Here is a 23,152-nt window from a genome sequence, read left to right as displayed (position 1 = left end):
TTAGGCAGGCAGTGTTCCCCCCACATTAGGCAGGCAGTGTTCCCCCCACATTAGGCAGGCAGTGTTCCCCCCACATTAGGCAGGCAGTGTTCCCCCACATTAGGCAGGCAGTGTTCCCCCACATTAGGCAGGCAGTGTTCCCCCCACATTAGTCAGGCAGTGTTCCCCCACATTAGGCAGGTAGTGTTCCCCCACATTAGGCAGACAGTGTTCCCCCACATTAGGCAGGCAGAGTTCCCCCACATTAGGCAGGCAGAGTTCCCCCACATTAGGCTGGCAGTATGTTCCCCCACAATAGGTGCAATATAGTCCCCCACATTAAACTGGCAGTATGTTCCCCCACATTAGGCTGGCAGTATGTTCCCCCACATTAGGTGCAATATAGTCCCCCACATTAAGCTGGCAGTATGTTCCCCCACATTAGGTGCAATATAGTCCCCCACATTAAGCTGGCAGTATGTTCCCCCACATTAGGCTGGCAGTATGTTCCCCCACATTAGATGCAATATGGTCCCCCACATTAAGCTGGCAGTATGTTCCCCCACATTATTTGCAATATAGTCTGCCACATTAGGCTGGTAGTATGTTCCCCCACATTAGGTGCAATATAGTCCCCCACGTTAGGCTGGCAGTATATTCCCCCACATTAGGTGCAATATAGTCTGCCACATTAGGCTGGTAGTATGTTCCCCCACATTAGGTGCAATATAGTCCCCCACGTTAAGCTGGCAGTATGTTCCCCCACATTAGGTGCAATATAGTCTGCACCATTAGGCTGGCAGTATGTTCCCCCACATTAGGTGCAATATAGTCCCCCACACTAAGCTGGCAGTATGTTCCCCCACATTAGGTGCAATATAGTCCCCCATATTAGGTTGGCAGTATGTTCCCTCACATTAGGCTGGCAGTATAGTCCCCCACATTACGTTGGCAGTATAGTTCCCCCCACATTAGGTGCAGTATGTTCCCCCACAGACATACAGCCTCCAGCTATACAGTATTCCGACCACCGCTCCCTGCCCCACTTCAGTGTTCCGACCACCGCTCCTCAGGTCCAGCCATAGCAGGACTGGAGGATCACTGGCCGGAACACCTAAGCGCGCGTCCTTCTTGCTTCTTCTCCACTCCTCCGCGCTCAGTTGCCATGGGCACACACATGTGACGTGAGTGACGTCCCTGCGTCTGCTAGTTCCCGGCGGTCCCCGCATTTTTAAAGTAAACGCGGGGCCGTAGGGACTTAACAGAGGCGTCCCTGTGTTCCGAAAGCATCTTTCGGAACACAGGGATGTGCCGAGCAGGGACGTGCACACATAGGGGTAAAAGGGGGCTGGAGCCCCTGCCCTTTTCCTCACCTGCCCTTATAGTGCCCTCACAAAAGGATGTGCAGACTCAGGGTGATAGGTGCAGTAAAAAGGATCCGTTGCTGGGGAGATTTGTATGTGGTTTAATGGAGGGTGCTGTGCCCTCAGCCTGTCATTATCAGCTATTTCTCTGCTCCTCTCCACACGGAGGAGACAGAAGCAGAGGAGGCAGAGAGAAGCCGTGCCCACAGTCTGCCCGGCCAGAAACTCCAGCCTGTGCAGAGGGGGATGGTGCCCTTACTTACTGTAAGTAACTGAAAATATGAGTGAGTGATATTGTGTGTATGTGTGTGTGCGTGTGTGTCTTTATGTATGTGCCTGTGCAGAAGAGGGATGGCTAGGGCCTTACTGTAAGTGACTGTGAGTGTGTATATATGAGTGATTATATGTCAGTGTGTCTTTATGATATATATATATATATATATATATATGTGTGTGTGTGTCTGTGTGTATCTCTATGTATGTGCATATATATAGATATGTGAGCAAGTGAATCTATGTATATCTGTGTGTGTATATATGTGAGCAAGTGAATCTATGTATATGTGTGTGTGTATATACCGTATTTTTCGCCGTACAAGACGCACTTTTTCTTCCCCAAAACTGGGGGGAAAAAGTCGGTGCGTCTTATACGACGAATACACCCCTATCGCGGCGGTCCCTGCGGCCAGCAACGGCTGGGACCCGCGGCTAATACAGGACATCACCGATCGCGGTGATGCCCTGTATTAACCCTTCAGACGCGGCGATCAAAGCTGACCGCCGCGTCTGAAGCGAAAGTGACACTAACCCGGCTGTTCAGTCAGGCTGTTCCGGACCGCCGCGATTTCACAGCGGCGGTCCCGAACAGCCCGACTGAATAGTCGGGTTAGTGCTTACAGGACCTTACCTGCCTCCTCGGTGTCTTCTCCATTCAGGGATCCCCTGTATGCCGGCGCTCTCCTTCCCCGTCATCACGTCGTCGCGTACGTGCATCGGCATGCGTAACGACGTGATGGCGGCGACGGAGAGCGAGGATACCCGGCCGGCAGCAGAGACGTTACGGAGCGACGGGGACACGGCGACAGCGATGGAGCGACATCCAGGGCAGCGGTGACAGGTCCGGAGCGGCGGGGACACGTGTGTATTACCTCCTATGCAGTCGTCTTCAATCTGCGGACCTCCAGATGTTTCAAAACTACAACTCCCAGCATGCCCGGAAGTTGTAGTTTTGCAACATCTGGAGGTCCGCAGGTTGAAGACCACTATTGGGTTCAAAAATAGGGTGCGTCTTATACGCCGGTGCGTCCTATAGGGCGAAAAATACGGTATGTGAGTGATTGTATGTCAGTGTGTCTGTATGATGTGTATATGCGTGTGTATCTCTATGTGCCTATATATGTGAGCAAGTGAATCTATGTATATGTGTGTGTATATATGTGAGTGATTGTATGTCAGTGTGTCTGAATGATGTGTATATGTGTGTGTATCTCTATGTATGTGCCTATATATGTGAGCAAGTGAATCTATGTATATTACATATGTACTGTATGGGGGACATGTATCAAAGATTTTACCCCTGTTTTGTCTGTATTTTTTTGCGCAAAATTTTGCGCAAGCCCTTTTTTTGCGCAATTTTTTTGCGCACGTTTTGGTAGAGCATGTCCTCCAGATGTGGCTGAATCAGGGTACCTTGGAGTGACATCTATAGTACACATGGATTTATTAACTGCATACTTTTTTTTTACACCAAAAATTTTGCCGCAAGAGCTGTATTTTTTGCGCAAATATAAGCCATCTTGGACTTAACGTAGCAAGATGCTCTAAATCATTGATTCTATTTTCCAAAGAGTGGATTTAGGAGATTACTATATTTACCCGCAATTTATGAAGCTCATTGCACTTGATTGATAAATTTAGCACTTCTGCACATAATTTAGAATTCGGGAAAAGGGGTAAAATGCTTCTACCATACACAAATAATGATACATGTCCCCCTATGTGTCTTTATGTTATGTGCTTATATGTATTGTATGAAGCACATTATTAGGGAATTAATAGAGGAAGATAAGCACAGTATATAGGGAATTTATGGAAGCACAGTATATATTTTATTTATATTGGAGCATTATATTTTTATGTATTCTGGCACGGTGTATGGATCCTTAATGGTAGCACAGTAAAGTTAAATAATAGTGGCACAGTATATAGTTAAAGAGGTTCTCCCTTGTTTATACTGTTTTTTGTTATTATGTTTGTGTGTTATGTGTCGATAAGTATGTGTTTTTTTTATGTGTGTTGTGATTATGTATATATGTATTTCCTTACCTTTTGTGAAGATCCGGAAGCTGGCCCCTTTTTTCTTCCAGCGGCTTGCTGTGTAACCTCGGCCTCCGCCATGTTGTGTTCGGTAAGTGGGATGTCGGGGGGTACGTTCTTGCTTCTGTCCTTCCTATCTTCTGACGTGCAAGGCCAATCTTTTCTTCCTGTTTCTTCCGTGGCTCAGTGACGAAACTGCGGCCTCTTTCGGCGCATGCGCAGGTAGTTTTTTTGTTTTTTTTAACCAATAAAGTTTTTTTTGTCTAATTGACAAACTGTCTGCACATGCGCGAGTACGCAAGTGCTAAGCTAACAGCGTAGCATACGTTAGGTCTACGCTAATAACGCAGCTTCGCGCAAGCGCAGACAGTTTGTCAATTAGACAAAAAAAACTTTATTGGTAAAAAAAAAATAACTACCTGCGCATGCGCCAGAAGAGGCTGCAGATTCGACGCTGAGCCACAGAAGAAACAGGAAGATAAGATTTGCCTCGGACGTCAGAAGATAGGAAGGACAGAAGCAAGAACACACCCCCCGACATCCCACTTACCGAACACAACATGGCGGAGGCCGAGGTTACACAGCAAGCCGCTGGAAGAAAAAGGGGCCAGCTTCCGGATCTTATCAAAAGATATATACATATACATATGTATACATATATACATAATCACAACATACATAAAAAAAAAAACACATACTTATACACATATAACACAAACATAACAAAAAACTGTATAAACAAGGGAGAACTCCTTTAATGGTGGCACAGTATATAGGGAAATAATAGATGAATGGTGGCACAGTATATAGTTAAATAATAGTGGCACAGTATATAGGGAATTAATAGATGAATGGTGGCACAGTATATAGTTAAATAATGGTGGCACAGTATATAGGTAATTAATGGTGGCACAGTATATAGGTAATTAATGGTGGCACAGTATATAGGTAATTAATAGATGAATGGTGGCACAGTATATAGTTAAATAATAGTGGCACAGTATATAGGGAATTAATAGATGAATGCTGGCACAGTATATAGTTAAATAATGGTGGCACAGTATATAGGGAATTAATAGATGAATGGTGGCACAGTATATAGTTAAATAATGGTGGCACAGTATATAGGGAATTAATAGATGAATGGTGGCATGGTATAGTTAAAAAATAGTGGCACAGTATATAGGGAATTAATAGATGAATGGTGGCACAGTATATAGGGAATTAATAGATGAATGGTGGTACAGTATATAGTTCATTAAGGGGGGGTACGGTATGTAATTAAAGAGAAACTGACAGGCTGTTTACTCGCACTAAACCCAATACACTAGGTTACAGTGCAGGTGAACAGGAGAAAGATAATGTTATACTTACTAAATGTGGACCAGCCGTTTTCTAGGTATTGCCCCACATTTCTAGTATGCAAGGTCAGTCTTGTGCGCAAGGGAGGCGGAGCTTCCCTGCCTCCATCCTGTATGCTGTGGTATGCCTGGCCGTCTTTGTATATTTATAATTCTTTTTTTGCCAACTTGTATATTGTAGCATGTAAGCATATATTAGTGTGGTGTCCATCTCTTCAGTGTAAGAACCAGAGCTGTGTGGAGATTCCTGCATAAGGTGAGTGCTGGGTGATTGGTGCTGGGTTCTGTAATATAGAGCTTTATTTTACAAAAACACCAACTTTTATGGAGGATAGCAATGTCGAGGAGGCCTGGCAGGAGGTCCACTGTGTCCCTGGGCCCCAGCACATTAAGTCTGGCAGACGTTTTTTAAATGATAAGTGCCCTCTTTTTTTACTTGAGCCCCTGCCCTCCAAAATGTCTCATCGATCTCTGCACATGCTGGGGAAGTAGTGCTCATATTGGGGGAGGCTCACCATCCTCTGCACATACTGGGGAAGTAGTGCTCATATCGGGGGAGGCTCATCATCCTCTGCACATACTGGGGAAGTAGTGATCATATCGGGGAGGCTCACCATCCTCTGCACATGCTGGGGAAGTAGTGCTCATATTGGGGGAGGCTCATCATCCTCTGCACATACTGGGGAAATAGTGCTCACATTGGGGGAGGCTCATCAACCTCTGCATATACTGGGGAAGTAGTGCTCATATCGGGTGAGGCTCATTATCATCTGCACATACTGGGGAGGTAGTGCTCATATTGGGGGAGGGGGACACTAATCATCCTCTGCACATACTGGGGAAGTAGAGCTCATATTGGGGAGGCTAATCATCCTCTGCACATGCTGGGGAAGTAGTACTTCTACTGGGGAAGGGGAAGGTTCATTATCCTCTGCACATGCTGGGGAAGTAGTGCTCATATCGGGGAGTCTTATCATCCTCTGCACATACTGGGGAAGTAGTGCTCATATCGGGGGAGGTGGAGGCTCATCATCCTCTGCACATACTGGGGAAGTAGTGCTCATATCGGGGGAGGCTCATCATCCTCTGCGCATTCTGGTGAAGTAGTGCTCATATATGAGGAGGATTATCATCATCCTCTGCTCATACTGGGGAAGTAGTGATCATATCGGGGGAGGCTCATCATCCTTTGCACATGCTGGGGAAGTAGTGCTCATATCGGGGGAGGCTCATCATCCTCTGCACACACTGGGGAAGTAGTGATCATATCGGGGATGCTCATCATCCTCTGTACATGCTGGGGAAGTAGTGCTCATATCAGGGGAGGCTCACCATCCTCTGCACATGCTGGAGAAGTAGTGCTTATATCGGGAGAGGTTCATATCCTCTGCACATACTGGGAAGTAGTGCTCATATTGGGGGAGGCGCAACATCCTCTGCACATACTGGGGAAGTAGTGCTCATATCAGGGGAGGCTCATCATTCTCTGCACATACTGGGGAAGTAGTGCTCATATTGTAGGAGGCTCATCATCTTCTGCACATACTGGGTATGTAGTGCTCTTATTGGGGAAGGCTCATCATCCTCTGCACATAATGAGGAAGTAGTGTTCATATTGGGGGAGGCTCATCATCCTCTGCACATGCTGGGGAACTAGTTATCATAATGGGGGAGGCTCATCCTCCTCTGCACATGCTGGGGAAGTAGTTATCATATTGGGGGAGGCTCATCATCCTCTGCACATGCTGGGGAAGTAGTGCTCATATCGGGGGCATCTTATCATCCTCTGCACATACTGGGGAAGTAGTGTTCATATCGGAGGAGGTGGAGGCTCATCATCCTCGGCATATACTGGAGAAGTAGTTCTCATATTGGGGGAGGCTCATCATCCTCTGCACATGCTGGGGAAGTAGTGCTCCTATTAGGGGAGGCTCATCAGCCTCTCCACATACAGGGGAAGTAGTGCTCATATCGGGGGAGGCTCATCATCCTCTGCACATACTGGGGAAGTAGTGCTCATATTAGGGGAGGCTCATCAGCCTCTGCACATACAGGGGAAGTAGTGCTGCTACTGAGGATTCTCATTATCCTTTGCACATACTGGGGAAGTAGTGATCATATTGGGGGAGGCTCATCATCCTCTACACATACTGGGGAAGTAGTGTTCATACCAGGGGAGGGGGAGGCTCATCATCCTCTGCACATACTGGAGAAGTGGTGCCAGGGGAGGGAGGGGGATGCACACACCTCCCTCAGTGAAGGGAGGAGGGAGCAGCTCCCAGAGTGAGAATCATTCAGTGCTTAGCTCCGCCCCCAGCAGCAGAAACATACAGTAAAGTAGCAGATAAATACAGGGAAGGGATTGATCTTTATACAAGAGAAGTATTCACTTTTTGGGTATTTAGGGCATATTTTATGCACAGGTTTTTAGGATTTTAAGCTGTGTTCAGTCATTTAGTTTACATTGAAATCTGCAACATAAAATCTGCAGCTTAAAAACCTGCACATCAAATATGTGCAGGATACTGTACGTGAATTCACCCTTATGCAGCAGGATATATGAATCCATTCTCATGTATAAGGATCAATCCCGTCTCCTGTATAAGGATCAATCCATTCTTCTGTATAAGGATCAGTCCCTTCTGTATGTTTCTGCTGCTGGGGGCGGAGCTAAGCACTGAATGATTCTCACCCTCAGAGATGCTGGCTGCTCCCTCCTCCCTTCACTAGGGAGGTGTGTGTCCTCAGCCCAGCTGTGTGTTCGGCAATGTCCAGAGAGCTGAGGAGAGGAGCCTGCACACAGACATCCAGGGTGCAGGAAAATCCATTACACCGGGTTCTCCTCCACAGCTGAAAAGCGACCAATTGCCGTGCGGGGGTGTGGATGCTGCCATCGTGAGTGCCATCTGCATACGAGGAGGGTACACGCTGACAAGCCACTGAGGCCCCCGGGCTCCCCACTACTAGGGCTCAGGCAGCTTGCTGGGTGTGTGTGAGACAATGGGGGCCGGTCGGTGTGAGGCAGGATCCGGGGACTGATGGGGCAGTGACAGTCACTCCAGGATGCCGCACTGCTCCGGCCGCTGACATCACATTGCAGTGTGCAGCATCCAGCTCTGCTATAGGGGACGACCGCACCACTAATCGCCATGGCCAGTGCCAGGAGCATCGAGCTGGAACACTTCGAGGAAAGGAAGAAGCAGCAGAGGCAACCCCGAAAAGGTGGGGGGGCTCCGGGCAATGGCTCAGGACCCCGGGGCAATGGACTGATCCCCAGCCCGGCACATAGCGCCCACTGCAGCTTCTACCGCACCCGTACCCTGCAGGCACTCAGCTCTGAGAGGAAGGCCAAGAAGGTGCGATTCTACCGCAATGGGGACCGCTACTTCAAGGGGCTGCCCTATGCCGTGTCCGCCGAGCGCTTCAGGTCCTTGGATGCCCTGCTGATAGAGCTCACCCGCTCCTTGAGCGACAATGTTAGCCTCCCGCAGGGGGTGCGCTGCATCTACACGCTGGATGGAACCAAGAAGATCACCAGCCTGGAAGAGCTGCAGGAAGGTATGTGCCCAAGGGTTGCAGGACTTCATCAAGATGGCATCCAGTGCATTAATATGCTGGGGCATGCTCCTGACAGCAGAGTGACAGGCTGGGAAGTAGTGCTCATACCGGGGGAGGGGGAGGCTCATCATTCTCTGCACATGCTGGGGAAGTAATGCTCATACAGGGAGAAGCTCATCATCATCTGCACATACTGGGGAAGTAGTGCTCATACAGGGGGAGGGGGAGGCTCATCATCATCTGCACATACTGGGGAAGTAGTGCTCATACAGGGGGAGGGGGAGGCTCATCATCATCTGCACATACTGGGGAAGTAGTGCTCATACAGGGGGAGGGGGAGGCTCATCATCATCTGCACATACTGGGGAAGTAGTGCTCATGGAGGGAGGGGGAGGCTCATCATCATCTGCATATTCTGGAGAAGTAGTGCTCATGGAGGCTCATCCTCTGCACAGGTTGAAGAAGTATTCATATTGCAGAGGGAGGCTCATCATCATCTGCACATACTGGGGAAGTAATGCTGATACCGGGGGAGGGAAGGCTCATTATCCTTCACACAGGATGGTCATATCGAGGGGGTTATACTTCGTATGTGCCATCATTGCAGGACCTGCATGTATGAGCTTTGCAAATGAGCATGTTCTATGCGATATATTGTGCCCACAGCTCCAAAATGTCAACACTGTAATGTGGCATCCTCCTGCTGGACATAACCTTATCACCTGCAAGGCATGTCAATGGAATAATAAGTCAATCATTGGGGGAGATTTATTAAAGCTGTCTATGTCCCGCATCAATATTGACCAAACTACACAGGGATACACTGGTCTTTTGTGCTCCTTGATAAATTCTGCGCACAGACTTTGGGATCTATGCTTTAGACTGTATTTAAACCTGCTCCAGCATGGTCTGGCATTTCGGCTCACTTTCAGCCGATGCGAATTGTCGCTGAAAAGTCGCTTTTGATAAATTCACCGCCAATGCATTTTTCAGTCTAAAATAGACTAGAATGCATCATGAAAAGTCGCACATATTTAGACTTTCTGTGTGACAAATTTAGAGAGGAAAAACCAGTCTAAATCCTTTGGTAAAAATCCCCCATTGTCTTTTCTGTGGGGCTAGATTTTGGAAGCACACTAGCATTAGTTTTATAAACAAAAGGGCTTACACTTTCAGACATAAGTCACAAGGAATGCAGCTTAGTCAAGGGACCCAAAGTGCTGGATAAAGTGGGGGAGGCCTGACAGATGTGGTGTTTATTGGGAATCCCATTCATTTCAATGCAGACACGTGACACAATGACTTTGATAGATATACCCATAGCGTCAAGTGAGAAAGGTCAAAAGAAAGTCACAATATTTCCCTATATTCCATGTGGATGACTGTTGATCTGGTGGAAAATATCTATTTATGTATGCCATTTTTACCAAATTTACATCCCCGGTCATATACCAGTAAGGGCCTATGTACGTCATAGAGGGGGTTCCCCCATTTTGACACTCAGTTTAATAGAGAACCTAGAGCATTATCTAGATGGACATTCCATTGAATGTCGGGCTGCTCTCAATGATAGGCAGGTGATCCTGTGAGACTGCCCCTTATCGGCCAGTTTAACCTCACAATTTATTAAAGATGAAATACCACATTCCTGATACATATAAGCACAACGCGACCATATGAGTGTCATGGCATTCCTGAAATATTGTAGCATGATGGCCGGCTTCAACATAGCAGCTGTATGAGTTAAAGGGAGACCTTCTGCTTGTCCTGAGATATGTCATTCAGCTGCTGTATGACTGTAGGCTTTCCCACACCATGTGATAGCTATATAGTGTGCTTGTTTATGCACCGAGAGGGATATGCAGACCTCACAGGCAATTAGAGAAGTCTCCATGGATGGTGCAGATTAAACAAATCCATTTAGGAGTCTTACGCTCTAATCGGATCCGGTACATTTACTGGGTTCTGTCCCTTTCTGTGGCATTTGTGATTTTGGCAGAAAAGAACCAGAAATCTGGAGTGTGTGTGCCTGGTCTTGTCAGGCTTTCCAGCTTCACAGGCGATGTAGCCAGACGGTTTCTGTAATCCTGCTGTCAGCAGGTGGTCCTTGATTCATCTGTCACCATTGCCTGCAGTTTGTAGTGTAGTATGGAGTGTTTTATCTCTGCGGTATTCCAAATTTATTATTTCCACTTAATCCTTATTCATATATGTAAGAATAACTTTTGTGTTATTCCAAGGGGTTAACACTATTATTGTATGGCCATCTCATCTCTGTTCTGTCGTCAACAAAAATTTTTTATATAATGTAGATAATAACATATGTATATTTGTAATATATACCGTATATACTCGAGTATAAGCAGAGTTTTTCAGCACGATTTTTTTGTGCTGAAAATGCCCCCCTCGGCTTATACTCGAGTGAACAAAACAAAAAACAAAAAAGTGCTTCCGGCATACCGGTGTGGGAGTGGTTAGGGGATGGGCCAGGCCGTCCATCATCACCTATCTACTCTGCAGGGACGGTCTGAATTCCAGTGGGGAGGGTAAGCCGTCTGGGCCGTCCATCTTGACCAGGAGGGCTTTCTTCTCTGCTCCTGGCCGCCCCGGCCTAGTGACGCTGCATTGACACCGCAGCGCAGGGACGTCTGTGCGCATCAGACTCGCCACTGGAATTCGGATGGTCCCTACAGCGTAGATAGGCGACGATGGACGGCTGCTAGGCAACAGAGAAGGATCGACAGAGCTACAACTGAGGAGGTGAGTAGACAACAAGAGGGGGTCTGTATGATGATGGAGGGGGTCTTGATGATGACTGGGGTGAGTTTGGGGGGATGAGGGGGTCTGGATTATGACGGGGGGGGATGAGGGGGGTCTGGATGATGAAGGGGGGTTGATGACGGGGGGGTCTGGATGATGACAGCGGGGGGATTTCCAACCCTAGGCTTATACTCGAGTCAATAAGTTTTCCCAGGTTTTTGGGGTGAAATTCAGGGCCTCGGCTTATATTCGGGTCGGCTTATACTCAAGTATATACAGTACAGTGGTCCCTCAACATACGATGGTAATTCGCTCCAAATGAACCAATCGTTTGTTGAAACCATCGTGTGTTGAGGGATCCGTGCAATGTTAAATATAGGAAGGTATACTCACCTGTCCCCGCCGCTCCGGACCGTCACCGCTGCCCTGGTTGTCCCCGCCGCTCCAGAGCATCTCCACTGCCTGGGATCATCGTTCCTTATCACCGTCATCACGTCGCTACGCACGCCACTACTATTGGAGGACGGGACGGTGTGCATGGCGACGACGATGGAGAGCAACGGCGATGCAGGGGATCCTAAAGAGGAAGGTCCGGAGCGCTGGGGACAGGTAAGAGACCATCACAGGAGCACAGGGGGCACCGTAAACTGCTATCCGGCGGCAGATGAAGCAGTCTGTGCTGCCGGATAGCCATTTATGCGATGGCCCTGACATACAAAAGCATGGCGGCCGACATTTATCATTGTATTTAGACAGGTTTTTTTTGTCTACAAAAGGCACAAAAAGGCGCAAGCAGGGTTTATTTGCACCATTTTTGCGCCTTTTTGTTTACACATTTCTGCTGATTTTGAGTTGCAATCCACTGATTTTGGCAATACACATGATATGGATTGGTTTTATCAACTGCGCCTTTTTGTGAAAAGGCGCAAAAAAGGCGCAAAGCCACTGAAAAGTCTCTAAAACTACACCAGCCCAGACTTGGTTAAGCTTTTTGGTGAATGTGAAGAGAGAAATTTCAGAAAATGTGGACCTGCACAAAATGTATCAAATGCTCTTTGATCATTTAATAAGTTTGGTGTTCCCACACATTACCAGCACACACAAAAAATGTGTAAAAAAAACTTACACTACAATGATAAATGTTGTCCGGTATGTTGATGCTGCCATCCTATGTTGAAATTATCGTATGTCGGGGCAATCGTAGGTCGTGGGGTCACTGTACATTGGTTAAAAAATGTGTATAACTTTTGGGTGAAAAAATGCTGTCTCTGCAGCTATTGCCTGTGTGTCTGTGAGGAGTCCAAATACAGAAGTGAGGAAAGGATAAGCAGGGTTCCGCGCAGGCTCCTGGCTTGTCAATCATCCTCTTGTGTGAGCCTATAGCATGTCACAGAGCCTCAGTGCACAGAGCCCCGCTTTTCCTCAGTGCACAGAGCCCCGCTTGTCCTCAGTGCACAGAGCCCCGCTTGTCCTCAGTGCACAGAGCCCCGCTTGTCCTCAGTGCACAGAGCCCCGCTTGTCCTCAGTACACAGAGCCCTGCTTGTCCACCCTCACTTCCTGTATTTGGACTCCACATAAAGACACACAGGCAATAGCTACAGGGACAAAAATATACATATTATATAACTAATATATATTACAAATATACATATAGTGGTATTATCTACATTATATTAAAAAATGTATTGATGACAGGTACACTTTAACCTCTTAAGGACTAAGGACGTACCGGTACGTCCTTGGTCCTGCTCTCCTGATATAACGCGGGGTTACACAGTAACCCCGCGTCATATCACGGCGGGCCCGGCGTCATAGTGAAGCCGGGACCCGCCTCTAATAGCGCGCAGCGCTGATCGCGGCTAAAAGTGAAAGTTGCCGGCTAGCTCAGTCGGGCTGTTCGGGATAGCCGCGGCTAATCGCGGCATCCCGAACAGCTTACAGGACAGCGGGAGGGCTCCTACCTGCCTCCTCGCTGTCCGATCGCCGAATGACTACTCAGTGCCTGAGATCCAGGCATGAGCAGTCATGCGGCAATATCGTTGATCACTGGTTTCTTATGAGAAACCAGTGATCAATGATGAAGATCAGTGTGTGCAGTGTTATAGGTCCCTATGGGAGCTATAACACTTCAAAAAAAAAGTGAAAAAAAAAAGTGAATAAAGATCATTTAACTCCTCCCCTATTAAAAGTTTTAATCACCCCCCTTTTCCAATAAAAAAAAAAAACACAGTGTAAATAAAAATAAACATATATGGTATCACCGAATGCAGAAATGTCCGAATTATAAAAATATTTCATTAATTAAACCGCTCGGTCAATGGCGTGCGCGCAAAAAAATTCCAAAGTCCATAATAGTGCATTTTTGGTCACTTTTTATATCATTTAAAAATGAATAAAAGTGATCAATAAGTCCTATCAATGCAAAAATGGTACCGTTAAAAACTTCAGATCACGGAGCAAAAAATGAGCCCTCATACCGCCCCATACACGGAAAAATAAAAAAGTTATAGGGGTCAGAAGATGACAATTTTAAATGTATTAATTTTCCTGCATGTAGTTATGATTTTTTCCAGAAGTCCGACAAAATCAAACCTATATAAGTAGGGTATCATTTTAATTGTATGGACCTACAGAATAAAGATAAGGTGTCATTTTTACCGAAAAAATTACTACGTAGAAACGGAAGCCCCCAAAGGTTACAAAACTGCGGGGGTTTTTTTTCAATTTTGTCGCACAATGATTTTTTTTTCCGTTTCACCGTAGATTTTTGGGCAAAATGACTGACGTCATTACAAAGTAGAATTGGTGGCGCAAAAAAAATAAGCCATCATATGGATTTTTAGGTGCAAAATTGAAAGAGTTATGATTTTTTAAAGGCAAGTAGCAAAAAACGAAAATGCAAAAACGGAAAAACCCCCGGTCCTTAAGGGGTTAATGTCTTTTTAAGGGTAGGGTCACACACAGCGGATTTTCTGCTGCTGAAATTCCACTTGCAGGTTTTCCACTGTGGAAAATTTGCAAGCGGATTATGGCGCTACCCATTGACTTTAATTGTGTTGCATAATAATCCGCTTCAGATTTTCTGCTGTGGAAAACCCCACCCGCCCAGAGTGTTACTCTACCCTAATTATACCCATATTATATCTAATTTCAATGGACTGAAAGTTAAAGGGGTTGCCCTCTTTGATAATCCCAATTCCAATTATAAATTGATCATAGGCTGTTCTGCTGCTGGGATCCATGGAATCACTTGTAATGTGTGGTGCAACCCATCAGTAATTGTTCGGTGTCCCTCTGCAGCCATCATAAGAGAAGTGAAACATTACATGGAAACAGACCTTATTAATTGGGATCTATTGGGTATCCATCATGGTGTCTGGCATTTTACCAGGCCAAATAGTGAACCTTTTTTTTTTTTTTTTTTTTTTAAACAATACGTGACAAAGGCCGCTAATGGAACCTCCAATTCCCCTATCATGTGGGGATAATATTCGGTTGCCATGACAACCTGGCACTTGGGATTTGTTGAGCCCTGTAGTACTCTAATGCAGGTCATCAGCATCATGTTGCTTGCAGTTAATGTACCAGTGGTCACGGGCATGGCGATACACCAGTAAGAATGGGCAATGGTTGATGTAAGCCAAAAGTACTAACATTATGCTGTCTTTGTATGGGAATTATAAGTACGACCATATGGTGACAGATGTTCTGAGGCATTTCTTTAGATAAATCTGTAATGGCAGATCTGCTGTTGTACAGGTTTTGGTGGGAATTTTTGCAGAATTGCTGCTGAGAACTTTAGCGTGGAATGTGCAATAACAAAAAAAGTCAATCGGGCAGATCTAGAAATTCTTTGTTGCCCATAGCAACCAATCACAGCACAGCTTAATGCTTTTCAGAGAAGAATACAGAATAAAAACTGCTGTGATTGGTTGCTATGGGCAACAAATTGGGCTCAAAAGCCCAGGAGGTGTTGCCCATAATGGCAAGAGCCCTGGTAGGTCTAGCCCATATCCTCCTTTTTATTTAATTTTTTTTGCCGCCTCTGTGTCTGTTTGCTTTGACCTACCACATTTGACTGACAGACACTATGTAAAGAGGACATGGGCAGGACTTTGTGCATCCAGCAGCCAGATCTGACAGGAACATTTCTGTGCCATACCCCATTGATTTCAATGTGCCGGCTGGAGTCACTGGCTTTGTGAACCGGATTGAAAACCACAGCAGACCACCTTTTTCTGTCCAGCTAAAAGAAAAATATTCGGTTGTAAAATGAGCCAACTGGAATCACTAACTGAATTGAAATGAATGTGGTACGGCACAGGTCTGGCACGGATACTCCCGGAAACTATTCTGAATTTCTCCCCCCAAGATCCGGATGCACAAAACAAGATGTGAGTGCAGGAGCCACTGTTCTCTCCCTGCACATGCGATCTGTGCAGTCCAGTAGAAAAAAGTTATGTATTATTAATTCACTGGCTACTGACATGTAAACATGGGAAGGGAGCCGTGAAAATGCAATATATAACACTGTAGTTGGATGTGATTGTGATTGGTATGGTTTGGGGGGGGGGGGGGGTAGCATTACTAATATGCATTAATATAGTACGAACCTTAATATAAGAATATTAGACGTCACTACAGTGTGATCATATGCTCTTATATGGTCCTAGACCTCGTGTTGACTTCTATAGTGCAGGGAATACATGAAGTCTGTTATATTACACAGAGAAGTGATGACAGGAGACGGCAATCTGTTTCTGCATGAAGTGACAGTAGTTTTTACAAGAGTCTGCTGCTGTTTTCTCATTGCATGCCTGAAATGTTACTTTCATTTCATTAGATCTGTTTAGAGAGGAAAGTCTCATTTAATTTTCATGCCTTCTACTTGAAAACATTTGTTCTAATTTGTAAGATAGGCAGATGAAAGACTTCTACTTGATGAATGTTCTTATCTCCTAGACATCACTACAACAGACTACAAAATGAATTTTCCTACAGAAAGAAAAAGAAAAAGGTTGTAGCTGTCCTCTTGACTGCAATGTCAAATAAGCCAGAAAGCTTGTTCTTTATTGGATGGGATGTTTATTCCCAGCTCCTACTCACACTGACTACTATGAGACCATGTTCACACATGTGAATTTCTGTGCGGAATTCTGCACAGAGATTCCACAGCACAAGAGTCCCATTGATTTCAATGGGATTCTCCTGTGCTGTTCACTGGAAACATCTGGTGCGAAAATTCTAATTCCAGTGTCCAGTATAGAAATGTCTATTCTTTCTGCAAACTCTGCACGGAAATGCATTGCCGTCTATTAGACGGCGCATTTCTGAGCAGTCCTAGTGGCGGCATGTTATGCTGGTTCTGCACTGTCAGGGGAATGTCTGCATGGGGATTTTCCATGTGGACATTCCCCTGTATAATCATAGTCTTAGGATTGCGGTTATTTTCCTGTGAACTCTTGTGGACTTTTGCTCTCATACTTGCTGCTGTTTATAGATATATCTACTCCTCTAGCACTGCTCTTAAAATACTGCCACACCATCTACATCAGTATAGTACTGCTATAAAATGTAATTCTATAGTAGGATTGTGCCGCTACAATACACTCATGTCAGCAGTTCTGAGACTGACACAAATTTAGTTTTTTGTTTTTTGTTTTTTTACAAAGTTTGCTGCTTCGGTATTTTTAGATCTTTTTTGTCAGAGGTTTCTATGGTTACCTAAGTACAATTATAGCATTTATATACATTTTTAATTCTTTTGTACAAATATTGTGTATCAAGTTTATACAAAGACTCAAGATTTACAGTGTTGACCCTTCTTTTGCAAGTCTTCAGCAAGTTGCCCTGGCATGCTGGGTATCAACTTCTAGGCCAAATCCTGATGGATGACAACCCATCCCTGCCGGATCAGTGGAGATTATCACAATTTCTGTGTTTTGTATGTCCATCCACTTAACCACTATAAACACCAATGATTTCTCGCTTAAATGGGCACTGTCAGATCCAAAACCTTTTTATATGTGGTTACTGATGAAAATTAAAGACCTTTTGTAATATGACTGTATACATTATTTTTTTATATATATATATATAAAATAAAGAAAACAGCTCTTGAAAATCCCATATCTAGGGGTCCCCATACCTACTGTGACATTAACCAGTCCAGCAGCAGCATCAGTCTTGTCCATGAGTCAAGGGCATGAGCAGACACACCAATCACCTTCCACCACCACAGGAAGGGACACACCCCTTCCCCTAAGAGGATTTTTAACACTGTGAGCTAATGAAAAGAGATATTTTTATGATAAATATAGGTATTAGAGGCATAAAAATTAGATGTGCATGGTCAGGATTAGGTACTGAGTAACATAATTATATAATTTTTTTTTGTGGGATCTGACAGGTACGCTTTAAGTATAGTACATTGTGGTGTCCCGTTACCGTATCCTATCCGGTACCTTTTTATTGTGGGACCCCATAGCCAGAGTCCCTAGGATGTCGGGGTCCCAATTGTCTAGTTCACCCCTAGTCACCTCTCATCCAGTTGGTAAGTGTCCAGTAACCACTTAGGATTTGGATGTATAAGATTGTATAAATGTAAATAAATAGTTAATTACCTGGCCATAGCGTAGCAGGACCTGCGGGTCACGTGGTCAGGTGAACTCTATGGTATTTCTGCTTGAGGACCTTTGGAGGTCCCTGTGACGTAGTCAATCCCATCACACTGTGTAACTGTGAATGACAGATGTTCGGACCAATCAGATTAGCCCCGCCCCCTGCCCATATAAGGGAGTGGCGGCCATGTTCTCTCTCTCTTGTTCCTGTGCAAGCAAGCAAGAAGCATCTGCGCTGCTGAGATCAGTGAGTCTAGGCCTGAACCTAGCGATGACGGCTGATAACTTCTAATTTCTGAGTGTATCAACCCCTACGCACTCTGCAGAATCACCGGACCTTATCTATCCCCTAAATCCGGACGGATCTGCAGTAACTACCCTAAATTCAGAGATTTTTAATATCATTCAAGGTCCGCAACAATTGTCAGTCATTGAGATATATAGAGACTGTTTGCCTGAGACTGTCATTGTTCATTGGATGTGCTGAAAGCACTTAAGTAAAGTTTGTTCAAGTACCTTGTGGACCTTCAGTCATTTTATGACATGCACCTATCGTTTCTGGGAAGGGCGGCGATAGGCAGGAGAATTACCTCAGCATACTAGCCCTCAGCCTGGCGTCACGAACTATAGGGTTAACATTAACCCCTTATCTACTACAACATCCCAACTACCCTACACCCCCCAAGGCATACCACAACATCAAGCATAAATACCATTGATTTCCATATACTTTGATGCCAGTGCATCAACGTATACTATGTCTAGTTCCTTGTTCAATAAAAGAAGTGGAAAAAATGGTTATGAAGAAGTACATAGATTTTATGGCAAAGCAGGTCTTGGTGACAGTAATGCCGTTGGTCTGTTTGGTTTAATTTCAGACCACCTCCAACTAGCTTGTTATCTCAAAATAGAGGATAACTTGTGGAGATGGGAATACCCTTTCAAGCAGGAGACTAGAGATGAGCAAAGTTACAGTGATTCAATTCGTCACAAACTTCTCAGCTCTACAGTTGCTGACTTTAGCCTGCATAAATTAGCTCAGCTTTCAGGTGCTCCGGTTCCCTGGAAAAGGTGGATACAGTCCTAGGAGAGAGTCTCTTAGGACTGTATCCACCTTTTCCAGCCCATTGGAGCACCTGAAAGCTGAACTAATTTATGCAGGAAAAGTCAGCAACTGCCGAGCCGCGAGGTTCGTGACAAATCAAATTACTGTAAATTCGCTCATCTCCACAGAAGACCTCAAACCATTTCCCCAACATTTGGCATCTTTTATGCACAGAAGAGCAGTTATGTAGTGGAGATCGTATTCCCATTATCGCTTTTTGACTAGTTTCATTTACATGTCACCTTTTCTTGTCATTGGAGGAAGCTGATCTAGCAGAGCACAGTGACAGCAGATTTTCTGCCGTGTTCAGACAGTCAATCTATGCATGTATATGCAGCAATCCATCCACGAAGTATAAGCATAAGTTTATTCAGTGTATCATAAGTAGGTATATTTAGAAAAAAAAGTGATTTCTGTAAATATTGACAGCTTGTGTCAGTTATAACAGGTGAATAAAGCTATATATATATATATATATATATATATATATATATATATATATATATATATATATATATCCAGTATTGCCCATTTAATTGTTCACTATAATGGAACACAGAATGCACAGTCATGTCAGTACAGTAAAGTGATGCTGTTGTCAATGGGTGACTCTTAGCTTTAGTTTCCTATGCAACTCTTCCCTTTTCAATTTGGAGAAATCAGAAGGAAATTTGAGCAGTGAGTTGTAGCATGAGAACATGGGAGCTTAAATTATTTGTTTGAAACTTGACCTCAATGTTTCGAGGCACTTACAGAATGGCTAGACACAACTATTAGAATTGGCTTGTGCTTATTTGACTTCTGTGATATATCAGTCATTTGTGACCATTCATATTTACATGTACTTTATGTGTATAGCTTCTTGGGGAGCTTGGTTTTTATTATAGGATTCTTTTGTGTAGGTGGTATGTTGGTGTAGGTTTTAAGGCATATCCATGGTGAAAATATATACCTGTAGGTTAGTCAACCTCTCATGCCTGTAATAACGTGTAGTAAAGATATTTATGGATATTTATCAATGGGTTTAGTCATGTTTTCTGTACTATAATTGTCGCAAAATTGTCGCAACTGCGACATTTTGACTGAAAAGCGAGAAAAGCAAGTTTTCCAAAAATTAACTACGTAGTAATGATTTTAAAATGGACTACGGGTAGTTAGGTATTTATTAACTGCGACAGTCCCAACTGCGCAAAAAAAAGTCGCAACAGGGTTAAAAATTGACTAAATTTACTCCAGCTCAAACATGGAGCAGAAAAAGCTACTACCAAAGTAAAAAAGGAAAAATTGCTTACGTGAAAGAAAATTATCAAAAGGCTGAAACCAGTTGATAAATAAGTCACACATAAGCAAAAAAAAAGTAAGGAAAAAATTACTAAAAAAAAGAATACATAAGCAAACATTGATAAATGTCCCTCATTGGGATTACATTTGCACTACGCTATTCATTCTTGTAGAATAATGCTGGGCAGAGTCCTTAGTGTTCTGTGTTACTTTTAGGAATCGTGTCACCATGTGATACCTCCATATGACTGCTTCTAGGAAAGAATATCCATTTTTTCATCCATCTTTTTCTTTTTCCCTCCCTGCTTCCAGCTTGTGGTCCAAAGGAAGCTCCAATATTATTTACTAACTTGGTGTGGAGCGTGAACATTTTTTATATGCGAACATGCAAATATTTGCGAACATCGGCATTTCCAGAGGAAATTATATTGCAAATTCAAATATGGCCCCTGCCGCTCATCACTAATAAATAATTTTTAAAAAGTCACCTGTACTTGATTTTATGGCTGTAACATTAACCCCTTCCTTCTTTGGCGATTTTTCATTTTTGTACTTTTGTTTTTTCCTACTCATCTTCTAAAAATCATAACACTTTCAATTTTCCACCTAAATATCCATATGAGGGCTTGTTCTTTGCGCCAACAATTTTACTTTATAATACTATTAATAATTTCACAAAAAATCTATGGCAAAACCAGAAAAAAAATTGTGAGGAATTTTTTTTTTTTTTTTTTTTTTAAAGCCATTTTTTTTTTTTTTTTTTGCAGCTTCCGTTTCTATGCAGTTGAGTTTTCGGTAAAGATTGCACCTTATATCTATTCTGTAGGTCCATACGGTCACAAGGATACCCAATTTATATAGGTTTGATTTTATTTTGCTACTAAAAAAAAAAAATCATAACAACATGCACCAAAATGTATACGTTGAAAATGTCCTCTTCTGGTCCCTGTAACTTTTTTTTATTTTTTCGTATAAGGGGCGGTATGATGGCTCAATTTTTGCACCATGATATGAAGTTTTTATTGGTACCATTTGATCAGACTTTTTGATCACTCTTTATTCATTTTTTTATGGTATAAAAAGTGACCAAAAATATGCAATTTTTGACTTTGGAATATTTTTATGTGCACGCCATTGACCGTGCTGTTTAATTGACAATATATTTTTAAAGTTTGGACATTTACACACACGGTGATATTACATATGTTGTTTTTTTTTTTCAAAATAATTTTTTTTATTGTTTTTCATGAAAGCAACAACAATCAGAAGTTCAAAACGTGTACATATGGTAGCAAATAGCAAACATCAGAGAACCAAGGGATAATAATCTCTCCACATCTGACGGCGCGGTCTCACCAGAGAAGAAATAAGTAGATACACCATCATCATACAAGCATCATATGCAAAGGTTATGAGGAAAGAACCACATCGCAAGTTTGAATCTAGTGTCACATTGTACTTGGCAAGTATGGTCAATGGGTTATGTGGGCAGTGGCTCATATAGGCAAGGTGACAGGGTGGTGTACCCCATGCCGTGGTATCAAGAGGGAGAGAGGCATGTGAATCAGAATAAAAGGGGAAAGAAAGAAAGGTGAAAAAGCAATAGGAAAGAAGGTAGGGAGAGGGAAGAGAAAGAGAGCAATAAGAAGCAGGTTACTCCTGTAGTCACATACCTCATGGGCTGGATTAGCGTGGTCTACCTACAGATCGGCAACAGCGTCAGTAGCGAGGGGGGCGTTCTATAGTGTCGCCACAATGGCCTTGTTAGTCACTCAAGTACAGGGTGCCAAACTCCGGTGATGATAGGAAGGAGAGCCAGGGGCCCCAAATGGAATTAAATTTGTTGTGTTGATGTTTGGAGTCATTGAGTAGCTCTTCCATCCTACATATTCGGGAAATTTCCTGAAGCAAGGACGAAAAGGTGGGTGGTTGGGGTGAGCGCCAGAGTCTAGGGATCACGGTGCGTGCCGCTATCAGCATATGGTGTAACAGACTCGCGGAGGGCACTGGGGAGTATGGACAGGAGTGTGAGCTCAGGAGTCTTCGGTAGTGTATAGCCCCCATACACTGTTCACTATCATGCAATAGCATGGCATTGATCAGTGTTATAGCCGCTCGACTGCTCCTCCCTGGATCTCAGGCATGGAGCAGTTATTCTGCGATCGGACAGCGAAGAGGCAGTTAGGGATCCTCCTTGCGTCCTGCAAGCACCACTGAGCTAACTGGCAATTTTTTACTTTAGTTTTAGACGCAGTTATCAAGTTTGATCACCGCATCTAAAGGGTTAATGCTGGACATCAGCCTGATCAGCGATGTCCGGCATCAGCCGTGGCTCCTGGTTGCTTATAGCAACCGGGACCCACCGGGTATGATGCACGCTCACCTGCTGAGCGTGCTTCATAGCTCGGGAGCCGCAAATGTACGTGAATGTACGTCTATTTGCAGCAAGGGGTTAAACTATATGTGGCCTGACAGATTTTTACCCATTGAATTCAATGCAGTTCAGATTTTAAAAAAATGCCCTTTTTGCATATTGTATAACGTCAACCTCGACAATAATCGATAAAATAGCATACAAGAATAAGTCTTCCTAGTGATTATATTACATGTCTCTTTGCCTCTTTTTCTTCATTGGTTCTATGACCTCTCTGATTAACGGTTATGAAGACATACGTACTACAAGTGTTACAAATGAACCTTTGCTCTCTTACAATATATGTCTCGGGAGTCTCCAGCTAGAAAAGATGTGTTGACTGTCATGACTGTGGTTTAGATTCTGTAGTGGAGCAATTATCTGTATCATTAAC

The 23,152-nt window shown here is 44.1% G+C and overlaps 1 protein-coding gene across 3 annotated transcripts in view; it reads left to right on the top strand.

Annotated features, from left to right (window-relative positions):
• The first annotated feature begins 7,675 nt into the window (after positions 1 to 7,675).
• DCLK2 (doublecortin like kinase 2) overlaps positions 7,676 to 23,152 on the top strand; it is a 151,608-nt gene continuing 136,131 nt past the window's right edge. The window contains exon 1 of one of the 3 annotated variants that reach the window (XM_056562825.1): positions 7,676 to 8,578. In XM_056562825.1, coding sequence (XP_056418800.1) covers positions 8,170 to 8,578 — 409 coding nt within the window. In that variant the 5' untranslated portion in view covers positions 7,676 to 8,169. The remainder of the gene's footprint in view (positions 8,579 to 23,152) is intronic. The other 2 variants (XM_056562824.1, XM_056562823.1) reach the window with 2 other exon arrangements.

This window comes from Hyla sarda, chromosome 1 (genome assembly GCF_029499605.1).
Source record: "Hyla sarda isolate aHylSar1 chromosome 1, aHylSar1.hap1, whole genome shotgun sequence".
NCBI classification, from domain to species: domain Eukaryota; kingdom Metazoa; phylum Chordata; class Amphibia; order Anura; family Hylidae; genus Hyla; species Hyla sarda.
The sequence above is the reverse complement of the archived record's forward strand: the minus strand, read 5'-3'. Positions and strand labels throughout refer to the sequence as shown.